Genomic DNA, 27200 nt, shown 5'->3' on the forward strand with positions numbered 1-27200 from the left:
TTTAAATGGCCGGCCCCGGGGGATGGGGTTCCCGGGGCCAAAAGTGGCCACAGGAGGGGAGCAAGGCAGCCCCCCTCCTAATAAAAAAATATTTTTTTTAAAAAGCCCATGCCCCGGGGGATGGGCAGAATATGGACTTGGGAGGGGGGCCACGCAGCCCCCTTCCCGATTTAAAAAAAAATAAAATGTTTTTAAATTGGGGCAGGCCCTGGGGGATGGGGTCCCCAGGGCCCAACATTTTTTTAAAGTAGGGGGGCTACACAGCCTCCCTTCTTAAAAATATATTTTTTTTTCTAAAAAAGTCATTTGAGATGCCATCAGTGATGTGATATGTGACATCAGCAGTGCATTGGGGGCACACGAGTTACAGTTAGCTGGACTAACTATAACGGGGGAATTTCAATGGCTTTGTATGAGTGAAATGTCCAGCTAACTAGAACGTGTGAAACCTATGGTTTTTTCAGTGAATTTCTAAGATTTTTTAAATGCTAATTCCCAATTATAACGTGGCTGAAACCTATGTTTTTTTCAGCGAATATAAGGTACTGCACACACTTCGAGCTACTGCACACGCTGTTTGTCGGTGCTCGGATCTGCCACAGAAGTATTTCTCCGCTTTAATTGGATTGACCTCAGGCTTTCCTCCAGGGTGTGATAATTCCATCCGGCGACTCCTCGACCTTTTGCCCCCCCCCCCCCCCCCCCTTTCCCTGTCTTGATAAAGACCCGCCGTGACCACCGATTGGGGCACTCAAGGGTCGAAACGTCGATGCACAACATTGGTCAAGAAACCTCCGGGAACAGGCGTAGTGACCATCTGTGTCCTTGGAGTACTCATTCAGAACTCTGACCACCAAAACCAAAGACTTTGCATCAACCCCCCCCCCCCCCCACTTACTCTTGTACAATACTGTATAGATTTGTAAATAAGTGTCACTGAATTTGTTTCACTATTCATTATGTTCACCAACAGTCACTTTTCACATGTTTTTAAATGTTATTGAATTTGAATTGGAATGAAGTAATTCCAGTACATTACAATGTTGATTTTTTCATACATAAAAACCTTGAACTAAATCTGTTCTCTGAGAGGTGTATCTGAATGTAATTAATTATCATTCTCTTCAATCGTTTATGAGCTAACATAGCCTTTACTCAAAGTAATTTGTCTAGCCACCCGACAGAACCACGTTTTGTTTAATCACACACACCCAGGTTCTGAGGGACACAGGGTTACCCCTTTTTGTTAAATCACATGGAAATCCGACACCACCTTCGGAAGGAAGGAGGGATGAGTTCTCAATACCACCCTATTGAGATGGAAAACAGTGTAAGGTTCCTTTGAGCAGAGGGCCTGTATTTCTCTCACTCTGCGAGCTGAGGCGATTGCTACCAGGAAAGCCACCTTCCACGTGAGGTGTTGCAAGGTTGCTTTGTGGATAGGTTCTAAAGGGGGACCCATCAACTTTGATAGCACCAGGTTCAGCTCCCAGGGCGGTGAAGGAGGCCGGACCGGAGGGTAGACCTTTTTCAGACCCTTTAAGAAGTATTTCACAACCTGCAACTGAAAGAAAGAAGGTTGCAAAGGCGAGCGCCTATAAGCAGTGATGGCTGCTAAGTGCACCTTCTAGATAAAGCAGGTGTGGCAAAATGACTTTCTCCTGCCCCTTGGTTGGATTACAATTGTTTTGAACGCACCACATATAAAAGCGTTTCCACTTGCACGCATATGAGCGACTAGTGGACAGCCTTCTTGCTTTTTTTAAGATGGACGTGCAGTCTTGTGGCAGTCCTCAATGGGCATGCTGGAGGACCTCAGGAGCCATGGTGCCAAGTTCAGTTAGGGAAGGTTAGGGTGATGAATCCTCCCATTCATCTTGGACAGCAGCTCCGGCCTGCACGGAAGGCCTCCTGTGTGGGCATTCAGACAGGTGCAGAAGGTCAGGGTACCACCATTGTCTTGGTTAGTCCAGGGTAATCAGGATCATCCTCGTGTGCGAATGAGAGAGTTTGGTCACCACTTTGGGGATGAGAGGAAGGGGTGGAAAGGTGTACAAAAATGCCCCTGACCAGTCTATCAAAATGGCATTCCCCCTCGACCCTGGCCGGTGGAACCTTGAGGCGAAGTCTTGGCATTTTGCATTTGTCGTCGTTCGCGAAGAGGTCAATGCAGGCCCAAAGCCTGGAAAATGTCTTAGACGACCTCGTCTTTGAATACCCAGTCTCGACTGTCTTTGAAGTGTCGTCTGAGAGCATCTGCTTGTGCGTTCTGTTCTCCTGGCAGGTGTACCGATGTGATTGATAGGCTCCATGCCAGGAGCCAATGCCAGAGAGCTTGAGCTTCCAGAGACAAGGTGCATGAGCGAGTTCCTCCCTGTTTGTTCAGGCACTACATGGTGGTGGTATTGTTAGTCTGTACTAAAATTGAGCTTGCCTGAATTGAAGGGAAGAAAGCCTTGAGGGCCAAGTATACTGCTCTCAGTTCCAACATGTTTATGTGATATGAGCGCTCTCTCAATGACCATTGTCCTTGCGTCTGGAGAGACCCCACGTGGGCTTCCCAGCCCTGGAGGGAGGCATCCGTGATTAGTGTCCGAGAGGGAGGTGCCGAATGAAAAGGTATCCCTAATTGCATATTCTCCTTCTTCATCCACCATGGGATGAATTCTCTTGCGGAGTTTGAGAGACTTATGCTGTTGTACCAGCGAGCTGTTTGCTGATCCCACTTGTCCTCCAGGTCCTGCTGCAGAGGATGCATTTGCAGCCTGGCACTGGGGACCAGGAAGATGCAGGACGCCAACTACCCTAATAGGGAGGCAATCTGACGAACAGACTGCATTCTGTTGTCCAGAATTAGTCTGCATTTCTGTGTGAGGGAAAACTGTCTCTCCTCCCAAGGAAACACTGTTCCTACTTCGGAGTCTACCAGAGCTCCTAGATAATGGATTCTCTGTGTAGGTTGTTGAGTTGATTTGTCGAAGTTCACATAAAGGCCTTGCCGGTGACAAAGCTCTAGGCATTGTAGGGAGTGACTCCTCACGCTGTGAGGGGAGGGACCTTTCAACAGCCAGTCGTCCAGTTCAGATACACGAAGATGCCTCTGCAGCATAGTGCGGCTGCCAACACTGCCAGGCACTTCGTGAAAACTTGGGTAGTGGACTTCAACCTGAAAGGTAGAATTTTGAACTGGTCGTGTGAAGATCCCACCAGGAATCTCAGATATGGTCTGTGATGTTGACTGACCGGAACATTAAAGCAGGCCTCTGGTAGATCCAGCGAACACATCCAATCTCCCTGCCGGAGATGTGGATATATTTGAAGGAGAAGTAAAAACAGAAAGGGAGGTCTCCTTTTCTCTATATTGGGGGACAAGGAGAATACGTAGGAAGAACAAGGAAAGTCCCTGAATCATTGGGCGTGTTAGCACCCGAATCTAGTTATCATATACCTCAAAATGCCAGATTACAATTTAAAATATGTACCAGAAACTTGAAAAACAAGAACCTCAGATAGTGTGTTTGTTATAAAAACAGTGTACAGTTTATTACAATTCACAATAGGTTAAAAACATTTTGTACAGTAATACTGCCCATAGGCTACCATGGTATTAAAAACAATAAAACATCACAATTTGATTTAAAACAATAAATGCCAGGGTTCACAGTTTTGTTGGTGTTGACAGCCTATGGGCAGTATTACTGTACAAAATGTTTTTAACCTATTGTGAATTGTAATAAACTGTACACTGTTTTTATAACAAACACACTATCTGAGGTTCTTGTTTTTCAAGTTTCTGGTACATATTTTAAATTGTAATCTGGCATTTTGAGGTATATGATAACTATATTCGGGTGCTAACACGCCCAATGATTCAGGGACTTTCCTTGTTCTTCCTATATATTTGAAGGAGAGCCAACATGCGAAACTTCTCCTTTTTGATTGACTTGTTGAGTGTTCACATATCCAGAATGGGTCTGTATTCTGCTTTTTGACCCTTCTTTACCAAGAAGTATCTTGAGTAGACACCTCGCCAGGATACTGGCACCTTCTTGATGGCTGATTTTCGCAGATGGGTGGCAACTTCGCTTTGCAATATCTTCATTTAATGGCAGGATGATGGGACCGGAGGGATTGAGTCGAAAACATAGAGAATACCCATTTTGCAGCATAGCTAACACCTCCTGCACCTTTGTGATAGCTCGCCACTCTTTGAGATGATTTGCAATACTCCCCCCCCCCCCCCCCCCCCCCCCTCCACTGGAGTGGTGAACCGCGACAGGGGAAGAAGGCACTCATTGTTTGGTCTGCATTTTAGTGGCGGTGTTAGATATAGGTGGGTTTCCTCTTCCTCTAGAGAAACGCTGGCTTTGGTTTTGTGACCTTTGTTGACCCTGCTGATTTTGATTTTTCTGCCAAGGAGGGGTGGTTGTCCCCTGGACTGCTAGACATCGAGATCATGACCTCCGGAGATCTGGACGTTGACCCTCTGTGAGAGCTGCGAGAACCTGTTCTCGACGTCGGTGGCGGCGATGTAGACAGGCTTACCGGACTTGAGGCCTCTTTGGACTGGTGCCTCGACGTTGATCTGGAACGTCCCCTCTGGACAGTCTGCCTTCTCAGCGTTGACAGTAGTCACGGTGACACCTGCCTCGACGTTGACCTTTTCCTCTTCGAAGGAGGACTCACTCTTGCGGTCAACCGGTGCCTCGATGTCGAGCTCCGACTTGACGCTGACGGAGTACCTTGCTTTGATGTCAGCCGCTTCTGCTCTGAAGACTGGCGTCGATCTGTGGTGTGCTGACGTCGACGGAGACTTCTGCTTCGACGTCCGGGACGGAGTCTTGTGTCTAGACGTCAAAGATCTCTGCACCGATCTAGACAGAGGCTTCTGCATCAACGTCAATGATGGACTCTTGAGCCTCGACGTCGAAGATCTTTGTACTGACCTCAACGGAGACCTGTCTCGACGTCAATCGCCGTTGACTGAGTGATTTGTCTCGACGTCGGACGCCGAGACTGTGTCGATGGGATTTGCTTCTCGACGTTGAACGTCGCCTGGTTGACGACAACGGAGGGCCCTTTACCTTCGTCGACGTTGAGAGCGCTGTTCTCGATTTCTTAGAAGACTGATGCGCCTGCACCACTGTAGTCTTCCACGACTACTGCTTCGCCTTGGGTAGCTTCAACGCTGATCACGACGCCGAAGGAGAACAGGTCGGGACCTTGCCTCTCGACGTCAACCGTGTTCTCTTTTTTGGTTGCCTCACTGGAGATCTACCTCTTTCAGAGAAGCCATAAAGTCGAATTCTCTCCCTGTCCTTGATGGTCCTTCTCGACAACTTCTTGCAGTGATGACAAGTGGCAAAAGAGTGAGAATCAGGGAGGCAGAGTATATACACAGGGTGTGAGTCTGAGCCAACCTTTTTGCCACGGGAAGGGCAAAGATCAAATAAGGAAGGTATTTTTGAAAGAAATAAACCTTAACAGAAATACAAAAAAGGTTCCACTCTCACTCTAAGGCAGAGTTCTTCAAACTGTGGTTGCGCCCCCCTTGGGGGGCGCGACACCATCCTAGGGGGTGCAGGCACTACACTATAATTTTACCTTTGATCCCTCCAAGTCGAGGGAGGGGAAATCGACGGGGCACGAAGTGCCCATGCTTTTATTGTGTTCACCCCCCAGGAGGTGGTTAATTCATTAAGCTTCAGCTGCAGTGAGTAGGCATTAAGTCTCCTCTGCTGAAACTTATCGGACAGACAGCCTTTTCCTTTGGATTCAAAATTATAGTAGAGGAGACTCCTAGCCTCACACTGCAGCTGAAATGCCTGTCTGTTCGTTTGATTTCACTTTAAGCAGTGGAGACATCCTGCCTCAAACTGCAGCTGAAGCATTTCAGCTCTATTACTTAACCCCCTACTGGGAGGGTTAGCGCTTCCCAGAAAGGAGACCGAGGGGAAGATTTACAACCCTTGCGCTTCTTTTATACCGCTGTTGCGTCACTTTTGTGACTAGCAGCGGCGCAAAAGATGAGCCATGGTGCGGGGTATTTACAACGTTACGCATCTGGGAGATGCGTCACGTTGTAAAGCCCTGCGCCAGAGGGAGGCGTTCCTGCGCAGTGGGGGGCGTTCCGGCACAGGAACGCCTCCTAAAAGTGGCCGAGTAAAATCTACAAGATTTCACTCAGTCACTTTTGGGCTCAAGCTGCGTCAAAACCCTGCGCCTGCTTGAAGCAGGCGTAAGGATTGACGCAGCATTGTACACATAGGGCCCCCCCGAGCATTGCCGGAGCTGCGTAGTGCTTGCAACGCAACTCCAGCAATGCGCCACGCATCTGTGCCATTTTTGTCCCATGGTGCGCCGCATTGTAAATGCGGCACATCCATGATGGCGGAGCTGTGCCGCACAATAACTGGCTTATCCCTGCTGATATGCAGGGATGCGCCAGTTATTGTAAATATGCCCCCAAGTTTCATTTACAACTACATAGGCAGGCGCGCAAAATGCCAGCCAGCCGTGTGTTCTTTTAAACAGACTGCAAATTGCTTGCCTATAAATAAAGAAGCATGTTCCCTTTTATTATCAGCCATAGATTATTCAGGCAGCCCTAGAACACAAGTAAAAGTGATTTCAATTTATATTTGCTCTTCAAAGTATGCATGGACAAGTACTGACAATACAGCTTTAGGTGATTGCTTATTTTTGTACCGCCTGGGCCATCAAAATAATGAGCTGGTAACCCTAATCACAAGACTGGAAGTTTGTTGCAGAATCACCACATTATTTCCTTCACCCTGATCCCTGGTTACTGCCATATTAGCAATAGTTTAACACATTTGAAACCCTACACTGCCGTCAATAACATTCTGAGTTACTTCAAGTGTCTGGGAATGCACCTTGCATTCAGAAAACACGCTTCTCATTCTCGCCCTTCACTTTCACGCTCACCCTGCACTCACACTGATCACCATGCATTCACACCATTCACCCACTTACCCTGCACTCACAGTGATCACTCTGCACTCTCAATGCACTTGCACTGTTCACTCTGAACCTCACCCTGCAATCACACGAGCACACTACTGAACCTGCTCTCAAGTGGCACTTCACTCACCTGTCCCCCTCACTGCTCAATCTGCAATCTCACTCAAATAAACCCATCACTAACCATACATTAATTTGTCCCACTCTGCACGTATATCTGCACCCAAATGCATATGGTCACCTCGCTCACCCTGCAGTCACTCCTCTTACCCTACTCGCAAACTGACGCATGGCTCACCGTGCACTCACATGAGCACTCCTGCCACCGACACAGTGCAGAGGGTTAATGTGCCTGCTCCATAGAATGTTTACCATGCAGATCACAGAACTAAGTGTGAGTAAACAATGAGTAGCGCTACAACAAAATAAAGAGAGATGAGGTGCATCGTTGGTGAGTGGTAGTGAGGGAATTCATGGAGAAGGAGGAAATGTGGGAGGGGACAAGGTCTCCCTTACAGTCCCTGTTTTGGCTGAAAATGTCTGCAGAATTTTCAGCTTTGAGAGAAACTGCTCCCAAAACTCTCTTGCCTTTCAGCTCGTCCTATTTATGTGAGATTGGGTTCTCTCATCACTTGTGGTATTAAAGACAAGGGGGAAGATTTACAAGCGCCCTGCGCCACCAGTACGCCACTTTTCGTGACGTACTGGTGGCGCAGGGGGCTCCTCCATATTTACAAGGACGGGAAAAGCCACCCTGCGTGACTTTTCCTCTCCTTGCAAATACGGCCCTTTCACACAGAGCACTTTGTTTTGAAGGGTTGTTCCATGGGTATTGCTGTGGGTGTTCCCACACAACACCCATGGAACAAGACATCTCCAAATTTACGAAAAATCATAAATCTGGAAATGAGTCTGAATGCTACGCTACCCTGGAGGTGGCTTAGCGAGGCGCAACAAGGAGAAATGTTTTCATTTTTTCTCGTTTTTCCCTCTTTCAATGTGTGCTGCATTCTACAGCATGCATTGAAAGAGGGAAATGCCTGCAGTGATTGTTTTTGTTCAGGAAGGGGCACTTCCTGTACATAAACAATCTCCCCACGACGCAGGCATCTTTGCACCATGGTACAAGGATGCCTACGCTAGCGGATGACTGCAGTTTGTGCGCCAGCGCAGGGTGGAAGCATAGAGATGCATCATATTCTTGCAAATATGTCGCATCCTAGTGCTTCGGAAGTGCCGCAGTCAAGGGGCTTGCGGTGTCACGTTGCAGCACTTCCTTGTAAATCTGCCCCAGGATGTGGAGCACAACCTGAGGATGGCAGTAGCAAAAATCCATCCACAGATTGACCGTCTGTGGCGAAAAACAGGCATACCCGTCACATTTATGTTGGTGGTGTTATCAATCAATGTCATGTGTAAAACAAAGCATCCTAGTAAAAACAATTTGTGCACATTTTATCTAGGAAAATGGTGGTTTGAGCTATGTAATAATCTGTCATTTCAGCACAACCACTCACAAACTTGCACTTAACTAATCACTCTTATTATGGTGAACATTATTTGCTGGATATGGCCCAGGATATGAACGCCGCGGTCAATTATGTAGTGTACCAGATTCCAGAAATTTCTGTCAGGTGTTGGGGGGCCCAACAACTAAAATAATTGAGTTGGGGGGGGGCTCAACCTACAAAAGTTTGAAGACCTCTGCTCTTAGGTTAAAACACGTCAGTCAAAACAAAAAATCCTCAAAAAATCTGATCATTTTTGACAGAAAATAGGTTATGGTACTGGGCAGGAATCCTCAGCTTTGAGGCCCTCTGCATTGTCCGGTCTCACCGGGGGCTCTTCCTGTACCTACCAACAAGGTGAAGAACCTCAGTTTTTGGCTAGACTCCACACTGTTAATATAGTCCCGGGCAGGCAAGGTTGCCACCTCATACTTTGCTATCATGAAGTGGCTTAAAAAGATACTGTGGATACTGTGACAAAGGATCAGTTTTCCAGGCCCCAATTTTGTTGGGGAAGTGTCATTTGACTTGCATCAAGCAGTACAGGGCTCCCATAGCATTCACTTCCACCATACGATACTTAAAGGAGTTTGCACTTCACCTGAAATAGAATCTGGCCATGAGCAGCAGGGTCAAGGATAGGAAGAGGAGACCCAGGAAGACGTAGAGTGTTTGCTCCTCTGGAATTAAATTCCACAATGCTGCCAATGGGCTCTGAAAGACAGAAGAGTGTTACACATTTCATCAAGGATAGACAACCTCGCTGCTTTAACACTCTTTAAAAGGAACTAATTCAAGCGCTGAGTTGCAACACCTCTCCTTGTTTTGCTGCTTAAAGAAATTGCCTCCAATTTTATGCCAGTATGCAACATCTCCACTGGAGTATAACATTCAGCTTCCCCAAACACTGTGTATACCCATTTCAAATACTACTTAACTAGAGCTTCTATCCTCATTAATTTAATGCCCGTCAATCACAGTGACTATCCTAACTAGGAACCCACATTCCTATATAAAGTAGAGCAAACACTACCTAGAGTTGGGCAGACACTGGAGAATCTGCCTGAATCCTTACATACATTTAGATCACATTACCAAGAGATCAAAGTAGGAATACAACATACCAGCCAATGTCTTTTCAAGTTGTACTTGTAACATAATTGTACCAGAAATTCATAGTAAAGTCAACCATGTCATGGGCTACTGGGAGGGACTGGATTGTGACTGCTTACAGCCTTGTGATAAGAGTAGGTTATAGGGGAGCTAGTACAGCCCAATCCCTCAGTATGAAGCAAACAGTACATCAAAGGCAATTCATTTTATAATCTGAATAACAAATTATTATCATATTTTTTGTCCGTCAGTTACAATTGCCAATCATAAAACCAGCAATTAGTAAAATTATTGGCCACTCAACCAAGAGCTGCATTACCTTGGTTACACAAATTTTGACAAACATGCTGTGCTTCTTGTTAAATAACGCAATTATCCTTTTGGGATTCTCCGACTAATTTATGGCCTGGGCTAATGCCTGCTGGAAATTTTAACATCTACTAAATTAGTTGCCTGCTATGGGGGAAGAGCTACAGGAGATGATACAAAGGCAGATACAGCAGTTTTTCCAGGGGCAACTCCACTTTCGGATGCACTTAAAGCAATTACAAATGCGGAGTTTCTCTTCAAGCAATTCAGTGAGAACATGTTTACATGTAACCAAGTTCTCAATCAATCAAATATGATGGGTGCTGCTATCAGGAGGTAAAATGGAGATTGGGTTGCACTGAGGGTACTTACAGAGAAAGTAGATCATGCTCTACAGAATGAACCAGTTCCGTGGTTAATCTGTCTGCTTGACCTTTAACACCAGATGAGCATTCTGTATTAAATTTAGGACTTAAATTTGTGCCAAGCAAAAAGACTGACTATACGAGACTCAAGTTAGAAGCCATTGAGCTTTGTCGTAAAATTTGTTCAATAACCTTTTTTTGGAACCATCCACCGTTACCCAACACAGAAGTGACGGGTCTAAGAAACAAGTCCAACTTTGTTCCTAACCAAAATATTCCAAAAGAAGTTCTTGCGTTTGAGCAAGTCTTGTTGTCATCTATTGACAAAACTTGAAAAGGGCAGGCATTTTGTGCAACAAAACATGGGCCAAAGACAACGCGCAGCCATAAAAACATTGAAGGAAGACACCTCTATAGTCATTAAGCAGGCCGATAAGGGCGGGGCAGTAGTAGTTTGGGCTTGTGATAAATATCTAGCTGAAGGCAGCAAACAAGTCAACAATCAAATCTGGTATAGACGCCTATCTGATGACCCTGTCCATGACATCCAACGACTTATCTCTGAGACATTAGAAAAAGGGTTCAAGGAAGGCTTTCTGGGCAAAAAAGAACATGAATATCTGCCTAAAAAATGCCCCAGAACCCCAGTACTCTATCTCTTGCCTACAATTCACAAGAGCCTTCAAGACCCCCAGGACGTCCAATCGTTTCAGGATGCGATTCTTGTCTTGAACCACTTTCCCAATATGTAGATTTCTTTTTAAAACCATTCTTGACCCAAGTTAAATCCTACTTGAGAGACACCACGGATTTTCTACTTAAGGTAGAGGGGACCCAATTTGATCCAGACACCCAACTAATGGCGACAATGGATGTTACCTCCATCTACACGCAGATCCCACAGGAAGAAGCGTTAGAGGTGATGGAGATATATCTAGACATGAGAGAAAGACCACACCGAGTGCCTACCGCCTTCATTCTCAAGTTGGCTGAAATTGCTCTAAAGAAGAATTATTTCTCATTCAATGGGGAATTCTTCATGCAGGTCAAGGGCACCGCAATGGGGTGCCCTTCTGCCCCAGAAATGGCCGTATTGTATATGGCACAATATGAGGAAAGATTTGTCGACACTAACAACCCTTTCAAACAGCATGTCATGCAGTGGTATCGCTACATAGATGACGTCTGGCTCCTGTGGCAGGGGAGCCAGACCCATCTGGTGGCGTTCCACGAATGGCTCAATAATAGGCATGGAGATATTAAATTCTCTATTGCGCACAGCAATACAAAGATGACTTTCCTCGATGTCGAAATAACATGCATCGAAGGGGAACTCAAATCATCCCTTTACAAAAAGGACACGGATAGAAACACCATCCTGCACCACAAGAGCGCACATCCTCTGAATTTGAAATCTAATCTCCCCTATGGGCAGTTACTGCGCATTAGGAGAAACTGCTCTGACTTGGAAGATTTTTCGTCCCATGCACAGAAATTTTGCCAGGAAATGAAAGAAAGAGGGTACCCGAAGAAACTACTGAAGTACTCTCTCAAAAGAGCGTGTTTCACTCCCCGAGAAACCCTCTTACAAGTACGATCTAAACCTACACTTGAAAGATTAGTCTGCGTCACCACTTTCGGACCGGACACTCAAACTGAGAAAAGCTGTGTTGAATAATTGGCATTTGTTTGACAACCTCGAATGCTCATTTCCACGTCCGTTGTTCGCATACAAGAAAAATCAAAATTTAGGACAACAAATCATGAGGGCAGATGCATCCTTACCTAAAAAGAAAAACGATTTATTGACCCAATGGAATCTTAAACCAATCACAGGGCACCACAAATGTGGTACCTGCGTGGTGTGTCCAAATACTATCGAAGGAGACGAGTTCCAACATGGAGAGACCAGATGGAAACACACCGAATTTTTTAACTGTAAGACCAAGAATGTGGTCTATTTGGTCCAATGCCCCTGCGATAAAATCTATATTGGTAAAACAAGACAACAAGTCAATACCCGCATTTGCCAACATAGGTCACGGATAAAAAATAAAATCTTGAATGCCCCAATGGTCGAACATTTCTTGACGGCCAAACATGATGAAAATGATCTGAAGTGGACGGTGTTACATACCCTTCGATCTTTACATCGCAATACAGACGTGGACAGAATGCTTCTTAAAAGGGAGGCATACCTTATTCTTAAGTTCAATAGTGCGCAGAAAGGTCTCAATAGCTTGTCTGAGATTGCAAGATTATAATACTATATTGCTTTGGCGCCATGTAATGGCCTTGGCTGCTCTGCCTGTCTAATCCTCTTTTTGATTCTTCATTAATTTATTCCTCCAACCCCAATTCACGGGGCGCCACTTACATAACCTCCACGCAAATTGTGTTTACAATTGTTGCGATTCATTTCGCATTCATTGTACCCCTTTTTCCGATTTGGGCACAGAAAGAACTGCGTTTCCCACAAAGCATCGCTCCCTAGTTTAAGGCTATAACCAGGTAAACACACCTAGCTTCCATCTTGGATTTATTGCAGAACGCCGTAGACAAGGACAAGGGTGGACACAGGTACGTCACACTCGTGCTCTCTTCACTTTGTTAAAATACATTCCCGGCATCCAGAATACTTGGACTAATTCGTTCCGCTATTCCAACAGCGGATGCCTCCACAACCCTGACTACACTTGGAATCGCAACGCGGATAAAAGAATAAAAAAGAAAACCTGAAGTTACAAATTACCGCAGTCGCCATCTAAAGGTATGTTTTCATGCCAAATCTGCCGGATATAAGCTGGTTTCATCCAAGAAATCATACTCATTTGTCCCCCTTGTCTCCTCAGCGCGTACGCCCCCTTGCTCAACTGACACCCGTCGGGCACACAACGCCAAGACGGCGGAAGCCGTCAGCTTCCTTCAATGCACCAGCTGATGGTATGTCGTTCTCTATTCAATTCAACTCCGTATGTATGGGTAAATGAAGGCAGCTTTTCAACGCTCGATTTATTTTTAGGTGGCCCCCCGCCCTCTCCTTGATCACACAACGAGATGCTCAACTCTGCACAGCTAGACTCTGCGTGTTCTTTCCCATGAATTTGTTTCTTCCTTAAACTGGTAGGTTCATTCCTTTTACTGAGTGCCACATAATAGGGAGGCGAGTCCACAGTTGTAAAGACTAAAATTCCCTACCCTTTCCTTCTCCCAACAGACAGATTCATTGCGCCCTGATGAGACTCCAGGAAACCACTACCTGGATTCGAAACGCGTCGGCTAGTTAGAAAGGATTAACTGCGATCCATTCCTTTATACCAGCAATTGCTGGTGGCAAAAAGACTTACAAATTGACTTTGTTCCTTTCCTACCTTTTCCTTCCTTTTTTCAATCTTGTTTGGGCTTTATTTATTTATCACATTTGTAGAAAATGTATTGTCCTTTGTTACACATGTATAAATTGTTCTGTTTGTTGTAGACTTACCCCTCTATTTGTTTTTGATTGTTTTTGTGCTTAGTCCGGAATACATTTGTATAGAGAAAATTATGATAATCATGGTGTAAATATGTAATGTAGAGAGGTGTTTTTGTGTATCCTTTATTCACTGTTTTTGACAAATTGTGATTAATTAAGAAATTATTGGTATAAATAAAAGTACCTTGTTGAATACGACAGCTAGCGTTTGACATTCCTTAAGTGCGGATGTAAATGTAGGTGGCGAGGCAATTTTTTGATATGCTTGTTTAAGATAAGGTCCAGCCTCCCCACCTGTCCTTAAGGGCCTGGCTCCCTCTGTGTTTCTCACTACAGAATGTATGGCAAATTGAATATCCATAAACAGTTGAAGTAAAAATTTGGAAGTTGGTTCATCCACATTTCTACACCCCTGAGAAATGACATTGATTCTCAAATTTAGACTGTATCTGAAACACGTCACATTTGCAAAGTAGCCAACTGGCTAACAATAGCTCTGTTTTAGAATGTGGTCTTGCAATTCTTACAGATGTTGGCTAGAAGAGAAGAGGTCCACTTTTTCCCAGTGGCGTAACGATAATTGAGGGGGCCCACTGCAAGGTACGTGGAGAGGCCCCTCCGGACACTATTAGGAGCTGTCCAGCTGAAGTGCTGTGCTGAGTGGGCCCCCCTGGAACTTGAGGGCTCCACCGCACTGCGAGGGCTGTGGGGGGCTGTGTTACGCCCCTGCTTTTTCCTTGTCCCCCACCCTTTTTTGTGCAGTTTAACAGTTAGTTTGGTTATACAGGTGAGGCGAAAGAAAAGATTTCCTTTTCTCGTTATATGTATACCACCATATATGTTTTTTTTAAAAAGTAGGCAAGATTAGGATTCCATTTGAAAAATATGCTTTGCCGATACACTGATTGAATATATAGCCAATCATGGAAGCTTTTGACTGGTCTGAACAATATTTTTTTTATATTTACATCAATAGGATGTGCAAATGAGTATTTTGATATGATGGTTCATCCTTGCTTTTAGAAAGTGTTGACAAAATGTTGTGCACCAATTGCTTTGGCTTAACTCTGAGCTACACTCAACCCGCTTCTTGGCACTGTAATAACAAATTATATGAATACCCAACTAAAAGTTACATTAAACAAAAAACATCTCGCCCTTCTCCCACCATGATGTAGATGCCATGCACATACTATGTATATCTCCAGGACTTCAGTGCCAGTATCCCCCAACAAAGCCTTCCAGAGTTCACGGGAGGTGGTGCCGAAGATGACTGTGATGAGGAGAAAAAATGGTAGCACAAGTCCCAAGAGGCCAAACAGTAGACCCTTCACCCAGGTCCGGCGGTTATACCTTTTGGTCTCACTGGGAAAAAAGAGAAAGAGATTAAACACTGGTGCACACATCTAGCAAATAACTCTCCTCAAAGGTGCTATTCAGTTATAAATTGTGGTTATCACCAACCAAATGAAAAAACATACACTGTTCGGAACGGAAGGCTCGCTCACAGACCAAAGAAACGGAGCATGAAGTGCAGCTCAATGGCCAAAGAAAACAATATGCAGACAACATGGAGGGGGTCTCAGTTTGTTCAAATAAATATTTTAATTTGAAGGTCTGTAAGTGTTACACCAGAGACGGCCCACTTGACCTCCACTCTTCCATATCCAAGAGAAAACGGATTAAAAACAAGATTGCTTTGCCTGTGGTTAACTGAGCAGTATTTTGTGAAAGATAACATTGTAGATAAACTCATATTTACTCAGTGTGGAGTCTGCCTGTATATACAGCTTTGTTCCCTCTATCCAAGCTAGCTCTAAACTACAGTCCTATCACATTCTGGCAAACACATGCTATTATAGAACTTTCTGAAGGGGCATCTGTTACTTCATGCCTGCTGCACTCACTCATCTTGCCACAGCATCCTCTCCACTGTGCTGTCAATCAGTTCACAGTCCTTCTCCAAGGCATTGAGGGTATTCTGCACAGTCTGGTTGATCGTTTTCTCGATAGTTCTGCACACTTCATCGATCTGATTAACACATCGGCTGGGCTGAAAAAATAATAATGCCAGTGAGCCCAGAAAACAAATCCGTTACAACCTAAGCAAGGGGCAGATAGGAACAGGAGAAGCATTGATATGGCTGAGTGAATTTGGAGATCAGGGTGGGTGGGAGATGAAGAGGAAAAGAAATAACTTGAAAATGAGTAGACATTTATGTGACTTGAGTTGGCTCTCAGACAAGGCCTGTGCGCACATTGGAGAAGCATACTTTTAGGCTCCACACATCATGTAAGGTCCAAATTACTGGTTGTGTATCAAGTGGTAACAGCCTATTAGAACCAACTTGATGTTTGTCTCCTGTAGAAATACATTTGTTACGCACTAATCAATATATACCTGCAGCATATTGTTTTGCATGTTGCATTGCCACCTCTTAAACCATACCTGGCTTTTTGGACAAAGGGACACTCAAAATGGGTTCTGATGTACAGACTCTTGGGTGGGAAGCCCACGGGTCGTTTCTTTCCCCCTCTGTCTTAAGTCCCCTCGTTCTCTAAACAATATACCATATAACATCTGTCAACATGTTGACAATACCTTTTAAGTTTCTCTCAACTCTTTACTTACTCAATATGGCTGCCACACTTCCCACTTCCCCTATTATCGGCTCAGAATGACCTATGGAAGTCACACTTACACAACATGGCCTTCGTTCTTAGGAGAAACATATGGAGGTTATTCTAAGTGCTAATAACTCTTGTTACCCCGATTACCCACAGGGATGTTCTCTGTTATTTTTTCATACCGACACATTTGCGAGGAAATATTTTCTTTTCCACTAGCCATTGTTTATTTATCCAAGCAGTGCAATAATATATGTTTGATATGGATAACAGTCACCATTTCATTTTAAACTGGGTATTGGGTATTGGTATTATTGTTTCAGAGTAGCAGTAGGGGCTCTGAACTTCTTGCTGATTTGCCATATAATATGTTCTCCCAACTCAAAATGGCCGCCGCGAGTTTGTAATAGGTCGAGGATCGCTGTGGTGGACGCATTTTATCCAATCTCTAACCCCACTTTTATTGAGTGTGCATCAAGTCTCTAGACTCTCTCACACAAATTTTTTTAAATTTTTTTTTTGATTTGAGGCAGGACGATGTTCTGTGTGCTTTAACATGAACGGGGAATCCGCACTTACACAACATGGCGGCCGCGTTACCTCCTCTGATGGTGTAACATTGAGGCTGTTGTTTACGGACGTATGTTGTCCGGTCTCTAACCCCAGCAATATTTTGGGTGCACATTAAATTCCTGGACTCACTTGCGTGATGCCTTGTTGACTCAAGACAGGACGATGTGACTTGATTTGAGGCAGGACGATGTTCTGTGTGCTTTAACATGAACGGGGAATCCGCCCTTACACAACATGGGGGCGCGTGACCTCCTCTTATGGTGTAATATTGAGGCTGTTATTTACGGACGTATGTTGTCCGGTCTCTAACCCCAGCAATATTTTGGGTGCACATTAAATTCCTGGACTCACTTGTGTGATGCCTTGTTGACTCAAGACAGGACGATGTTACTTGTGCTTTGACACGGGCAGGGACTCCGCCCTTACACAATATGGCGGCCGCGTGGCTTCCACTGAGGGTGTAATATTGAAATCAAACACCGACGCAACATGGCCGTTGCTGTTTTGCCGAGTTTGCCGTTTTTATTAGAACCAGGTGTAGGGAATGAGAGGCAATTGACACTAGTATTTAAAGCCAGTAGAAAATGACATTTCTGTGCAGGAACCTGACGGAGGGTGACGTCTTTCACCCGTTTTCTCACCAAGCCACGGACGAATCAGGGGATGCGAGAGCTTATTTGACTAAGGTAAAGGGGATACCTAATCTGATTAAGTATGGGGATATAAGAGATATTGGGTCAGAACTAAGAGGCTAGCTACATTTTCCCTTGATAAATCCCACAGATAGTTTTGGGGAAACTCTAAGTGTTAGGAATGGAGGGGCTGCTTGTTACTATTATGTTTGATCAGGCAGCTGACATCAAACATATATTATGGATAAAAATGATTATTCCTTCTCCCTGAACTTATCTGGATACACGAATACTCTTAACTAGATGCCATACATATACAGGAAGCACTTTAAGGTTTCTCTTTATTTTCCCTTTCTTAGATTTTCTTGGGAATATAACTACTATCCACTCTTCTACTAAAAAGAGGAAATAAGTAGAAAAAGCTCTAGAAGGTAAGCTCCCTCATGTTGCTCGGCAACATAAACCAGGATATAGGAAGACCCTCCAGTTGGATTGCCATATTATGGCATGCCGATTAGGGGTGGCCATGGAAGAAATTTTTACTCTCATTAGCCTCATGGTTTAGTATGCACACAATGTGACTTATCTTGAGACTTTAAGATTTAGTAATGTTTATTTTTTCCTTATTTTTTCCATATTATATTTTTTCCATATCCCTGTCCACTCTAGACGACAGACGGAGCTCCTCTTACTCATCTACCCTGGTCCACTATTATTGGAAACTCATCCTTATTGGGATGTAAGTGGCTTGATTCTGTATTTATTTATTTATAACTTGACGTCTAGCTAATCCCTTTTCTCCTTTTTGCACTAGCCCTCATTATCCTTTATCAAGACATTTTACGAGCCCTTGTCCATTTTACAGGTGGCTTGAATGTACAATATTGAAGCTTATCATACCACTGGTGTAATCTGGCTCTTATTCAATTCGAATAGACCCACACTGTCACTCTGAGAAATTGATCCTCTGGAAAAGAACCAAACGTCTTATGCTATAAGCTTCTAACCTTATTCCAGCTAATGGAATTAACAGTGCCCACTTTGGTGTACTTATATGCGGCTTATCTTGTTCATTTAGACAGTTTTTGATTAAATGACTGTGTTGATCATTCTTAGATGCCCAATGCACCATAGTGTAACATCGCGGACAAACATATACACCCCTTGATAACGGGAGAAGATCCAGGGACGTCACCATTAACTACCTTCTTGGTATGTTTCCCCTTTTGTTGTTTTTTATTTGTCTTTTGTCCACAAATACACATTTTTTGAGTTCTGTCCCCCCCCTTTTCCGACCCTTTAGTTCTTAATCCTTAACTCTTATGGTGGCCAACAAATTTGGGGCGTGGGTGCCATTAACAACAGAGGGGCATGCTAATTTGGAAAATGATATGCAAATATTAGAAATATGTTTGTCCTTGAAATAATATTGCCTTTATCCATGCCAATCTTGAAAGCCAGTAATGGGGGTAATGAGAAGCAGGAATGAAATGTTTGTGTTTTCCCAAAATCAGACAGATAGCCCTGACAAAGGACTCCAATTTGAAACATTATTTTCCGCATTTCATAACAGCTAAAAAACGGTGTTAACAAAAAACTTGTCTCTGATATAATCAGTTAGCTTAAATATACATCCCAATTTATGGGATTGTTACTATAGGATCTATGCTAGACTCAAACTTGGCATGGAACTGTTAATGAAGCCTGGCCGTCTGTGTACTAGCTTAGTTGCTTTTTAAATGTTTTGTTTTTTTAATCTAAGTTTTATTTGTATATTTTGTATATTGTCTTTATGTAACAGCCCTGAAGAAGTCCCTTGAGGACGAAACGCGTCGGCTGTAGACCCTGTGTATAGCTTTTTCAACTGAATTGAATAAAGAAACCTCAAGAATACAAGAAATAGTTGCTGTGATCATTACTGTTTTACCTTAATAGAGATAACAGTTTTTAGGAACGTTTAAGTGGTGCACCTTGACCTTTTTCTCAAATTCTCTCATAGTTCATGTTTTGAACCTACACTGTAACAGTGGGTGTTGTGGAGTGTGCACACAGACTGCCCCGGGTATTAGGGGGTGGGCCTGAAAGAAATACATTTTCTGGAGAATCCTTGACTAGGTGCTGTCAACTTGGGAACTTTCCACTGTTGCTCTTTTCTCTTAATACATCATGTATGTGCATTTACATCTAACCTATCTATTCAACGTGTGCCTTAATTCATTAATCCATGTATTTGAATTTAATAAAATTCTAGTACGTAACCACTTTTGAGCTATTTAAGAAATCACATGTAGTTGTACTGAGTAGAATGATGAGTAAATGCATTTGCATTAGTTAAAATGTACATTACAATAATGATAGTTCAACTGAACAAGCATTTGCAATGTAATAGGTCTCGCATTTGCGACAGTTTGAGCTATTGACATTGTAAATGACGTGTTTACACACCGCTTGCAAGTTTCCAAAACACATAAATAAAAGGCATTGTTATTTAAAACGCCAATAGCTCTAACTCTTGCAAACGTGAGACATATTGCATTACAAATGCATGCGTTTACTTGAGTTACAGCAACCTTCATTTTCCGTGCTGAAGTGGCTCCCCCATTGCAGATTTGTGGCAAAGGGTGGGAATTTGTTACACCGATTGATTACAATAAACATGGATTAGCAATAACCATGGTCACAAAATGCCAACTCACCAGACTTGTAACCAGAGGCATTGCTTTACTGTCTTAGATGTGATGATGCGTGTAACACAGGGATGGCTCTGTTTATCGAACATTAAAGACTAAGCGTGTGCCTTCCCACAACTCTAATCTAGGACCTTCAGGCAACACACACGTTTGTAACCTGTGAATAAATTTCAATAAACAGATTTTGACCCAAAAAACACACACGGGATGTATAAAACATCTTTAAAGCAAGTACTCACTTGTGCATTTCCTTTAAAGTCTGCCACTCTTATCGATAGGGTCAGAGCTCACATCACAAAATCATGATGCTTTCTAGTTTATTTATTTTTAGAGTTTTCTATAGCGCGAACTTGAACCGATTAGGTTATCAGAGCGCTTTACATAGCACCAGTTCCGTTAAATGTTATCACAGCAGTTTACATAGAATCAGTTACGTTACACATTTCAGGAACTTGAACCGATTAGGTTATCAAAGCGCTTTACATAGCACCAGTTCCGTTACATGTTATCAAAGCACCTTACATAGAATCAGTTACGCTACACATTTCAGGAGCACGTTTCTTTTTGTTCTAGTGAGTAGGGTTATCTCTTCACACGGGGGAAGGGATACACCTGGCTATATTCCAACAGTCACACAGGCGACTAGTCGTTACAGCTATAACTCTAAACACAGGGAGGGGATACACATGGATACAATCTAAGAATCACATAGGATACTAGTCATTAGAGTTATCTTCTATCTACACAGGAGGGATATGACTGGAAACACTCTAAGGGTCACATAGGGGTGGTAGAGAGTACAAAGGTCCACTGCAAACACTAGTGATAAGAGTCAACTACATACACATAGGAAGGGATATGACTGGTTAAACTCTAGGAGATGCATAGGGGTGGTATATGGTGTAAGGACTTCAGCGAATACCAAAGCTTAGCATTATTGCAATCGGTCAAAGGTCTACTGCATACACTAGTGATTAGAGTTATCTCTATATACATAGGGAGGGGATATGACTGGATAAGCTCTAAGAGTCACATAGGAATGGTATATGGTGCGAGGTCTAAAGCAAATACCATTAGAGTTATTACAATAAGTCAGAGAGCAGAGTTCCATAAGTGTGGATGCAGTCACAGCACAAAGGGAGGGTGGGAGGGATGCAAGGGTATGGAGAGAAGGGGAGGCACAACCGGGAGGAAACATTTGAGGATCATCCACGGGGAAAAGGGTTAAGGCCAAGGGCATGGTAGGAGGGCTAGAGTCCAAAGAAACTGTCCGAAAACAGCAGCAAAGTGTCGGTCAGGACAGAACAAAAGTCCAGAAGTCCAGGAGAGAAGGTGGGAGCCCAGGTGGAAGATGAAGCAAAGGGAAGAAACATTTGAGGATCATCCACGGGAAAAAGGGTTAAGGATGAGGGAGTGGGAGGAGGGCTAGAGTCCAGAGAAACTGTCCGACAACAGCAGCAGGGTGTCGGTCAGGACAGAACAAAAGACAAGAAGTCCAGGAGAGAAGGTGGAAGCCCAGGTGGGAGATGAAGTTGGAGGCCAGCCGCAGGTGCGTCGCCATCTTGGAGAGCCTGCGGTCATCCGGCTCGATGGGCGTGAGAGTGCGCAAGGTGGTGGAGGTGTTGGTGCGGTCACGCGTTGGCCATGGGGCGCTGCCCAGGCATGTTAAGAGCAGGCCCCGCGTGGCGGCTATCTTCGCTCTGCGGTCACTGGCGGTTGCCATCTTAGGTCCAGGCGAGTTGCAAGGAGGGTGGTGCGAGGGGGAGCCGCCGCAGCACTAGGGGCCAGTTGTGCACCCCCTGCCCAGATATGTTAGCGGGAGGCTCCGCTAGGAATCAGCGAGCAGCCAGCGACCCTACCTCCCGGGTTGTTGTCGTCGGGTGGGCACCTCACAATAAGGCACTGCAAATGTCCAGTAGATCGTAGAGGTAGATGCAGGCGAGGGTCACTGCCAGGGATCCTTGAAGAGGGCTCACCCCCGCAGGTATGGGACACAGAGAGAGCTTGCGGGGTCGCCTATGGGAGAGGCAGTAAGCGCTGGGGCCAGATGGTCAAGTAGAGGCGCCGACCGATAGTTGCAAGTCACACCCGGCCGCCATTTTAAGGTCAGGCAGGCGTGGGAAGGCTGATTGTAACCGGGGCCGCCCCCGGTGTCTTGCCGCTACAGAGGCCCCCGGAGACTATCCTCAACTAGAGGCAGCCCCTGCGTCCCTCAGATTTCGCCCGTCAAGCGTACCTCCCACAGAGAGTTGAGGTCATCGGCGCTCTCATCAGGGCTCCGGCCGCCATTTTGCCCGCGGCCGTCCTCTCCTCGCGTCTCCTCACAGATCCAGCCGCTACAGCGGCACCAGGGGCGATCGGAGCAGCCCCGCAGGTGCCCTGCACCTTCCGCTTCCTATGGGTGCCGAAAACAGCCCACGGGCCACTGGGGAACCGCCAAACCAAGCTCCCGAGCAGCGCCGGAGCCGAGATGGATCACGACCGCCCGGCTCGGCTCCGCCCCCACATGAAGGCCCCTTGAAGTTTACCATTCTTGCGTTGGGCCGTAACGGGGGAGTTTTATGGCATTTACAGTGGAATGCTAGAAGCCTCCACTATGTTATGTGTATCAGTAATTGAAGGTCCCCCCAAGTTTCTTTCTATTGCACTCTCAGAATAGTTGTCCCTTATAAGGCCCCTGATGAAATACTTTGTAGCACTTAGCTGTGCCTGTCAAAGCATGGGCCTATAAGAACTTTGCTCTCCAGGTGCCTCTTCTGTCCAACCTCTGGTAACTAGGATTGTCAAAAACAAGTACAGGAGGGACAGATATGTGCCAGATTTAAAGAACACATCAGTTTGTTAATGAGTTCTGTTTAGAATAATTGTATGTAAATCTCTTCTATATAGATATCCAGGAAATATAGTATGGATCGGGCCCTTCTGGACCTATGTTAGACAGCCATGGCGAAAACGGAGGGATAGGTCGGCTGTCTGAACCACTATGGCATTGTGATATGATATAATCCATGTATGTTTTCTGAATGTGAAACCAATAGTTTTTTTTTTTTTTACTAGCCACATTTATAAAGAGGTTTTTCATTGCTAGATCAGTTGTTGGGGCTTATTGTTACCCAAATTAGTTCCCCATTTCTAATGCCACAGTATTATTACATGTCCATATCATTGTGGGAAATAGAAATATCGCAGGATGAAGTATTTTAAGGAGTCATTATTACAGACTGAATGCAAGCTAGGGAGGCCAAATAAGAAACAATGCGGAGAATCACAGTTTGCACCTCAGATTACCGGATGCCAGAGGAGATGGCTCTTCTGTGCTTCATCCACACCTACCCTGTGGGCTCGAGGACTCCGCCGCATTCCAATGAACTCCACTGTCTACCCCCGGCCTTTCGCCGCTGTTTTGAAAAATCATATCACTTCCTCAATTTAATATGGGCCAATTACGGCTCTGTGCTGATAACATCAGCCGCACTTCCAATAAAGACCTAAGCAAAATTAACGAACACAGCCAGCGTACTGGAGCGAAACCCAGAGGGGGAGCACAGGCTGGCATAACTCTTCTTCCGTGACATTCAAAAATGTGATCGAGGCACGGAGCCGCGCGAGGACCAAGGAGCCCGGAGCAAATGAGCTCAACATTTTTTTTCTCCTGCTTTAAGGTCGCTGTAATGAACGACCATTCTCGAGACAATACAAACATACTAAAACAAACAAGCCGTGGGCCGTATGGCCTCCAGCACTGCATTGTCCCCTGCCATCAGCAGGATAAAAATACATGTATGTGGCAACGCAGCATGTTAATCCCGCACGCTGACATCAGCAGGAATCACAAGCTGCGGGCTAACAGCAGCGTGTCTTCCACCGCCGTCATCAGCAGGATGAAAATTAGTGTATTACCTGTTGAAGCCATCTTTCTTGTATGACACCAAATGGTGTAAGCTTTTAGGGCCTGGTAAGTTGACATAAAAAGCAGTGCACAAATGCTTGTACTTTCCCATTTACTTCAGAGACAGCTTTTGTAACACAAGGTTTAATCTAGAATAATACGTGACAAGGAAGATGCTCACATAGACCCAGACATTTTTAGCATAATACATTTTGCAATATGTCTGGTCCTTTCTATTATGTAGCAATTATTAACCGGAAAAGCACCAGACTTATATCTTACATTACAGTGGAAAGTCCCAGAAGCTGCCCACTTGGGTCACGTGGTCAGCAACATGGTATACAACTGTTTCAGACTCTTGCTAATTGTTCAAATGACTAGGGCTTAATTTGTGCTACATATGTGATGATGCCACATCCTTTGTGGTTTTGGCCCATAAAAGCGGTCACCAATGTCACATCTTTGGACATTCAGTGGCTTTGCTGATGTCTCCGTGCTGCACGTTAATTTGCTGTTTGTTGGTCTCCAATAAACCTTGCTATCTTATGTGCTGACAGAGAGTTGTATGTGTGGAATCATTTATTATTATTTCTATTTTCAGCTTCTACAGTTGGTGGAGAATGCAGCCTTAAACATCTGACCAGCTTCGACGGCCACCGGTTGCTGGACTCAGACACCTCGGAGCTAAGAGACCTGAGATGATGATATTTCAATTTGTCTTCTCTATCTCCGCTCTCTGGCTGTTGGAGGATTACACCGGTGCTTAACCGTTTGTTGTCTGTGCTTTGGTTCCTGCTCGGTTTCCCTCAGCACATTTGTATATCACTGTTTTCACCAGATTTGAAGCATTCTCCTTTCTCCTTTTCTCTTGGTCCTCTTCACATGCCCCTGCCAGTGTTTCTTTGGCCGGTGTGCCTCTGTCTAGTGGATATCTCTGTTGGTTGTTTACCGAAGTACTTCTTGGCTGACATACTGGCCGTCCTCATTCCTTTCTTTGTTCTCCTTTTTCGAGCTCTGATACTTTCCATGTCACTGTGTCGCCATTCTGCTGGTGACATTTCTTCCACTTCCTCTTAACGTGCTCAGTGCCTTTCACTCGGTTTCTGCTTTAGGGCTCTTTCTGCGTTCTGGCCTCTGACTCAGCTGCCTACTCTCAGCTGTCTTTTCATGTGCATTTTGGTCTCTTTGTAGTTTCTGGTCCTCATCTCCACCCCTCCAGACTGGCAATGGTGTCCTTCTGCTCGATTCCAGACGTGCAGTCACTCCCTGGTGCTACGCAGCGCTTGGCTGTATCTAGGACCAGGGAGGGCGAACTTCTGCAACCCCTTTGTCTTGCCTGCAGAGAGTCTCCGGTCTTTGGGGTGGAGGACCAGTCCCCTGGTGGCAACTGAGGTTGGTACGCTTTGGCAGATTAGTCATCACTCGGTGAGTACATATTGAGGGTTTCTACCCTCCAGGTTGGGTTGCAGGTGGTGCAGGTATGATATTGCATATTTGGTGTTAGGATAAGGTACCATGGTAATTTTTTTTTGTTTGTATTTTGTTGAAAAGTAGGTCCTCTGTGTATTTTTGGGTCTATGCTGTCACTGATGGCACTGTTAGTAGCTGTGTCTCTCTCTCTCTGCTGTGCACTTCTGGCGCTGGGCCAGTGTTGCACCATCTTGTTCTTTCTAGCGTCTGAGAGACACAGTTGCCATCTCCTTACATATTTCTCTTCCGTCGTTCCTGGCGGTGGGCCAGTTACAAGGGGAGGAGTGTTTGTTTTGGTCTCGGTTTTGAGTTTCCCCTCATGTGTATCCTCTGATTGTGCGGCCGCGGGTGGTATGCCGTCCCAGCGCAGGCACAGGCATTTCAAGAACAGACTCGCGGTCTTCTAGTATCGCGGTCTAATGAAGGGGAACGTGCATTTGCGTTAGGGGTGTGGGGGAGGGTCTATAACATGAAGCGGATGAGGGAAGCATTCAAAGGGAGTAGTGCGCCGCTGCTTCCGGACTTCATGGAAGTCAGTATCCGATCAACAGCCACTTAAAAGCGAGCTAACAGAAGACATGCCAACTTTAAACAAATGGCAAGCTGCAGGAGAAAGTACCAGGAGTTTTAGGTAACATACAGATTACTTAAGGCCCCAGAGAGGCAGCGCATGCGCTGCCTATCACGAGTCCTAAAAATGATTAATATTACTGTAATGTGCTTCTATTTCTACACTATTTTATTTCGCTTGATGTTAGGCCTACGCTGAGCACTCCACATTTAATTTGCATGTATGCGTTTTTTCTTTAATCTGCAGGTGTGTTATCGGGTCCCTCGTTAGTTAGAGAAAAGGTTTATTGTTATGTATTAGGCTGACAGTGAGGCCTGAGAATGGAAAGCTGTCAGCAGACAGGCAGCATGATGGTGAAAGGAGCCTCCTGCACCCGCCATACTAGGAAGATGTACCTCTCAATAACAAGCAGATGTAAACCTAATTTTGTGAGGATGGGAATTTATGGAGTTTTCTGGCTCCCGGCAAATGCAGCAACGGGATTGACTCCGAACTTCAGGAGCGAGATATAGATATTCTTGAACCTACAACTGCATCTTAATTAGTGTGCCCTAGTTAGTTGGAGCAGACTTCCTACTCTAACTTTGAGGGGAGCATATTTCTTTACCAGGGTTAACCTGAGTGGAAAGCATCATGCTAGACACTAATTTCCTCTGAACCTCTACTGAGGAGCACATTATGCGGACACCTTCTTTCCTTATAGAAATAACACTTTCATTGCTTAATTTAGACAGGGTGAGTTTCTTTATAAACACAAAATTTGGTTCATTTGCATTCTTCACATATAGATTGTTACCATTATGTACTTCATAATACTTAAATGTAGAGGGCTTGAGCATCTTAATATTTTGGATGTGCTAATAGATTTCCTTTATCATTGCCAATTTCGTGGATTGTGATTGGACAAATAGTTGGAAATTAAAACCAATGTTTGTACACTCTTTGCACAAACTTAACAGGAGTGCACATAAACATGGAAGGTAGGCATTACTC

General features: G+C 44.7%; 1 protein-coding gene across 1 annotated transcript in view; it reads right to left on the reverse strand.

The window, feature by feature from the left end:
• The window catches only part of LOC147705732 (uncharacterized), a 338142-nt gene that overhangs the window by 74202 nt on the left and 236740 nt on the right, over positions 1 to 27200 (reverse strand). The window contains exons 8-10 of the mRNA XM_086932177.1: positions 15662 to 15807; positions 14948 to 15119; positions 9094 to 9206 (exon numbers count right to left, since the gene is read on the reverse strand). Of these exons, the coding sequence (XP_086788303.1) occupies positions 9094 to 9206; positions 14948 to 15119; positions 15662 to 15807 (431 nt within the window). The remainder of the gene's footprint in view (positions 1 to 9093; positions 9207 to 14947; positions 15120 to 15661; positions 15808 to 27200) is intronic.

This window comes from Lissotriton vulgaris, chromosome 7 (genome assembly GCF_964263255.1).
Source record: "Lissotriton vulgaris chromosome 7, aLisVul1.2, whole genome shotgun sequence".
NCBI classification, from domain to species: domain Eukaryota; kingdom Metazoa; phylum Chordata; class Amphibia; order Caudata; family Salamandridae; genus Lissotriton; species Lissotriton vulgaris.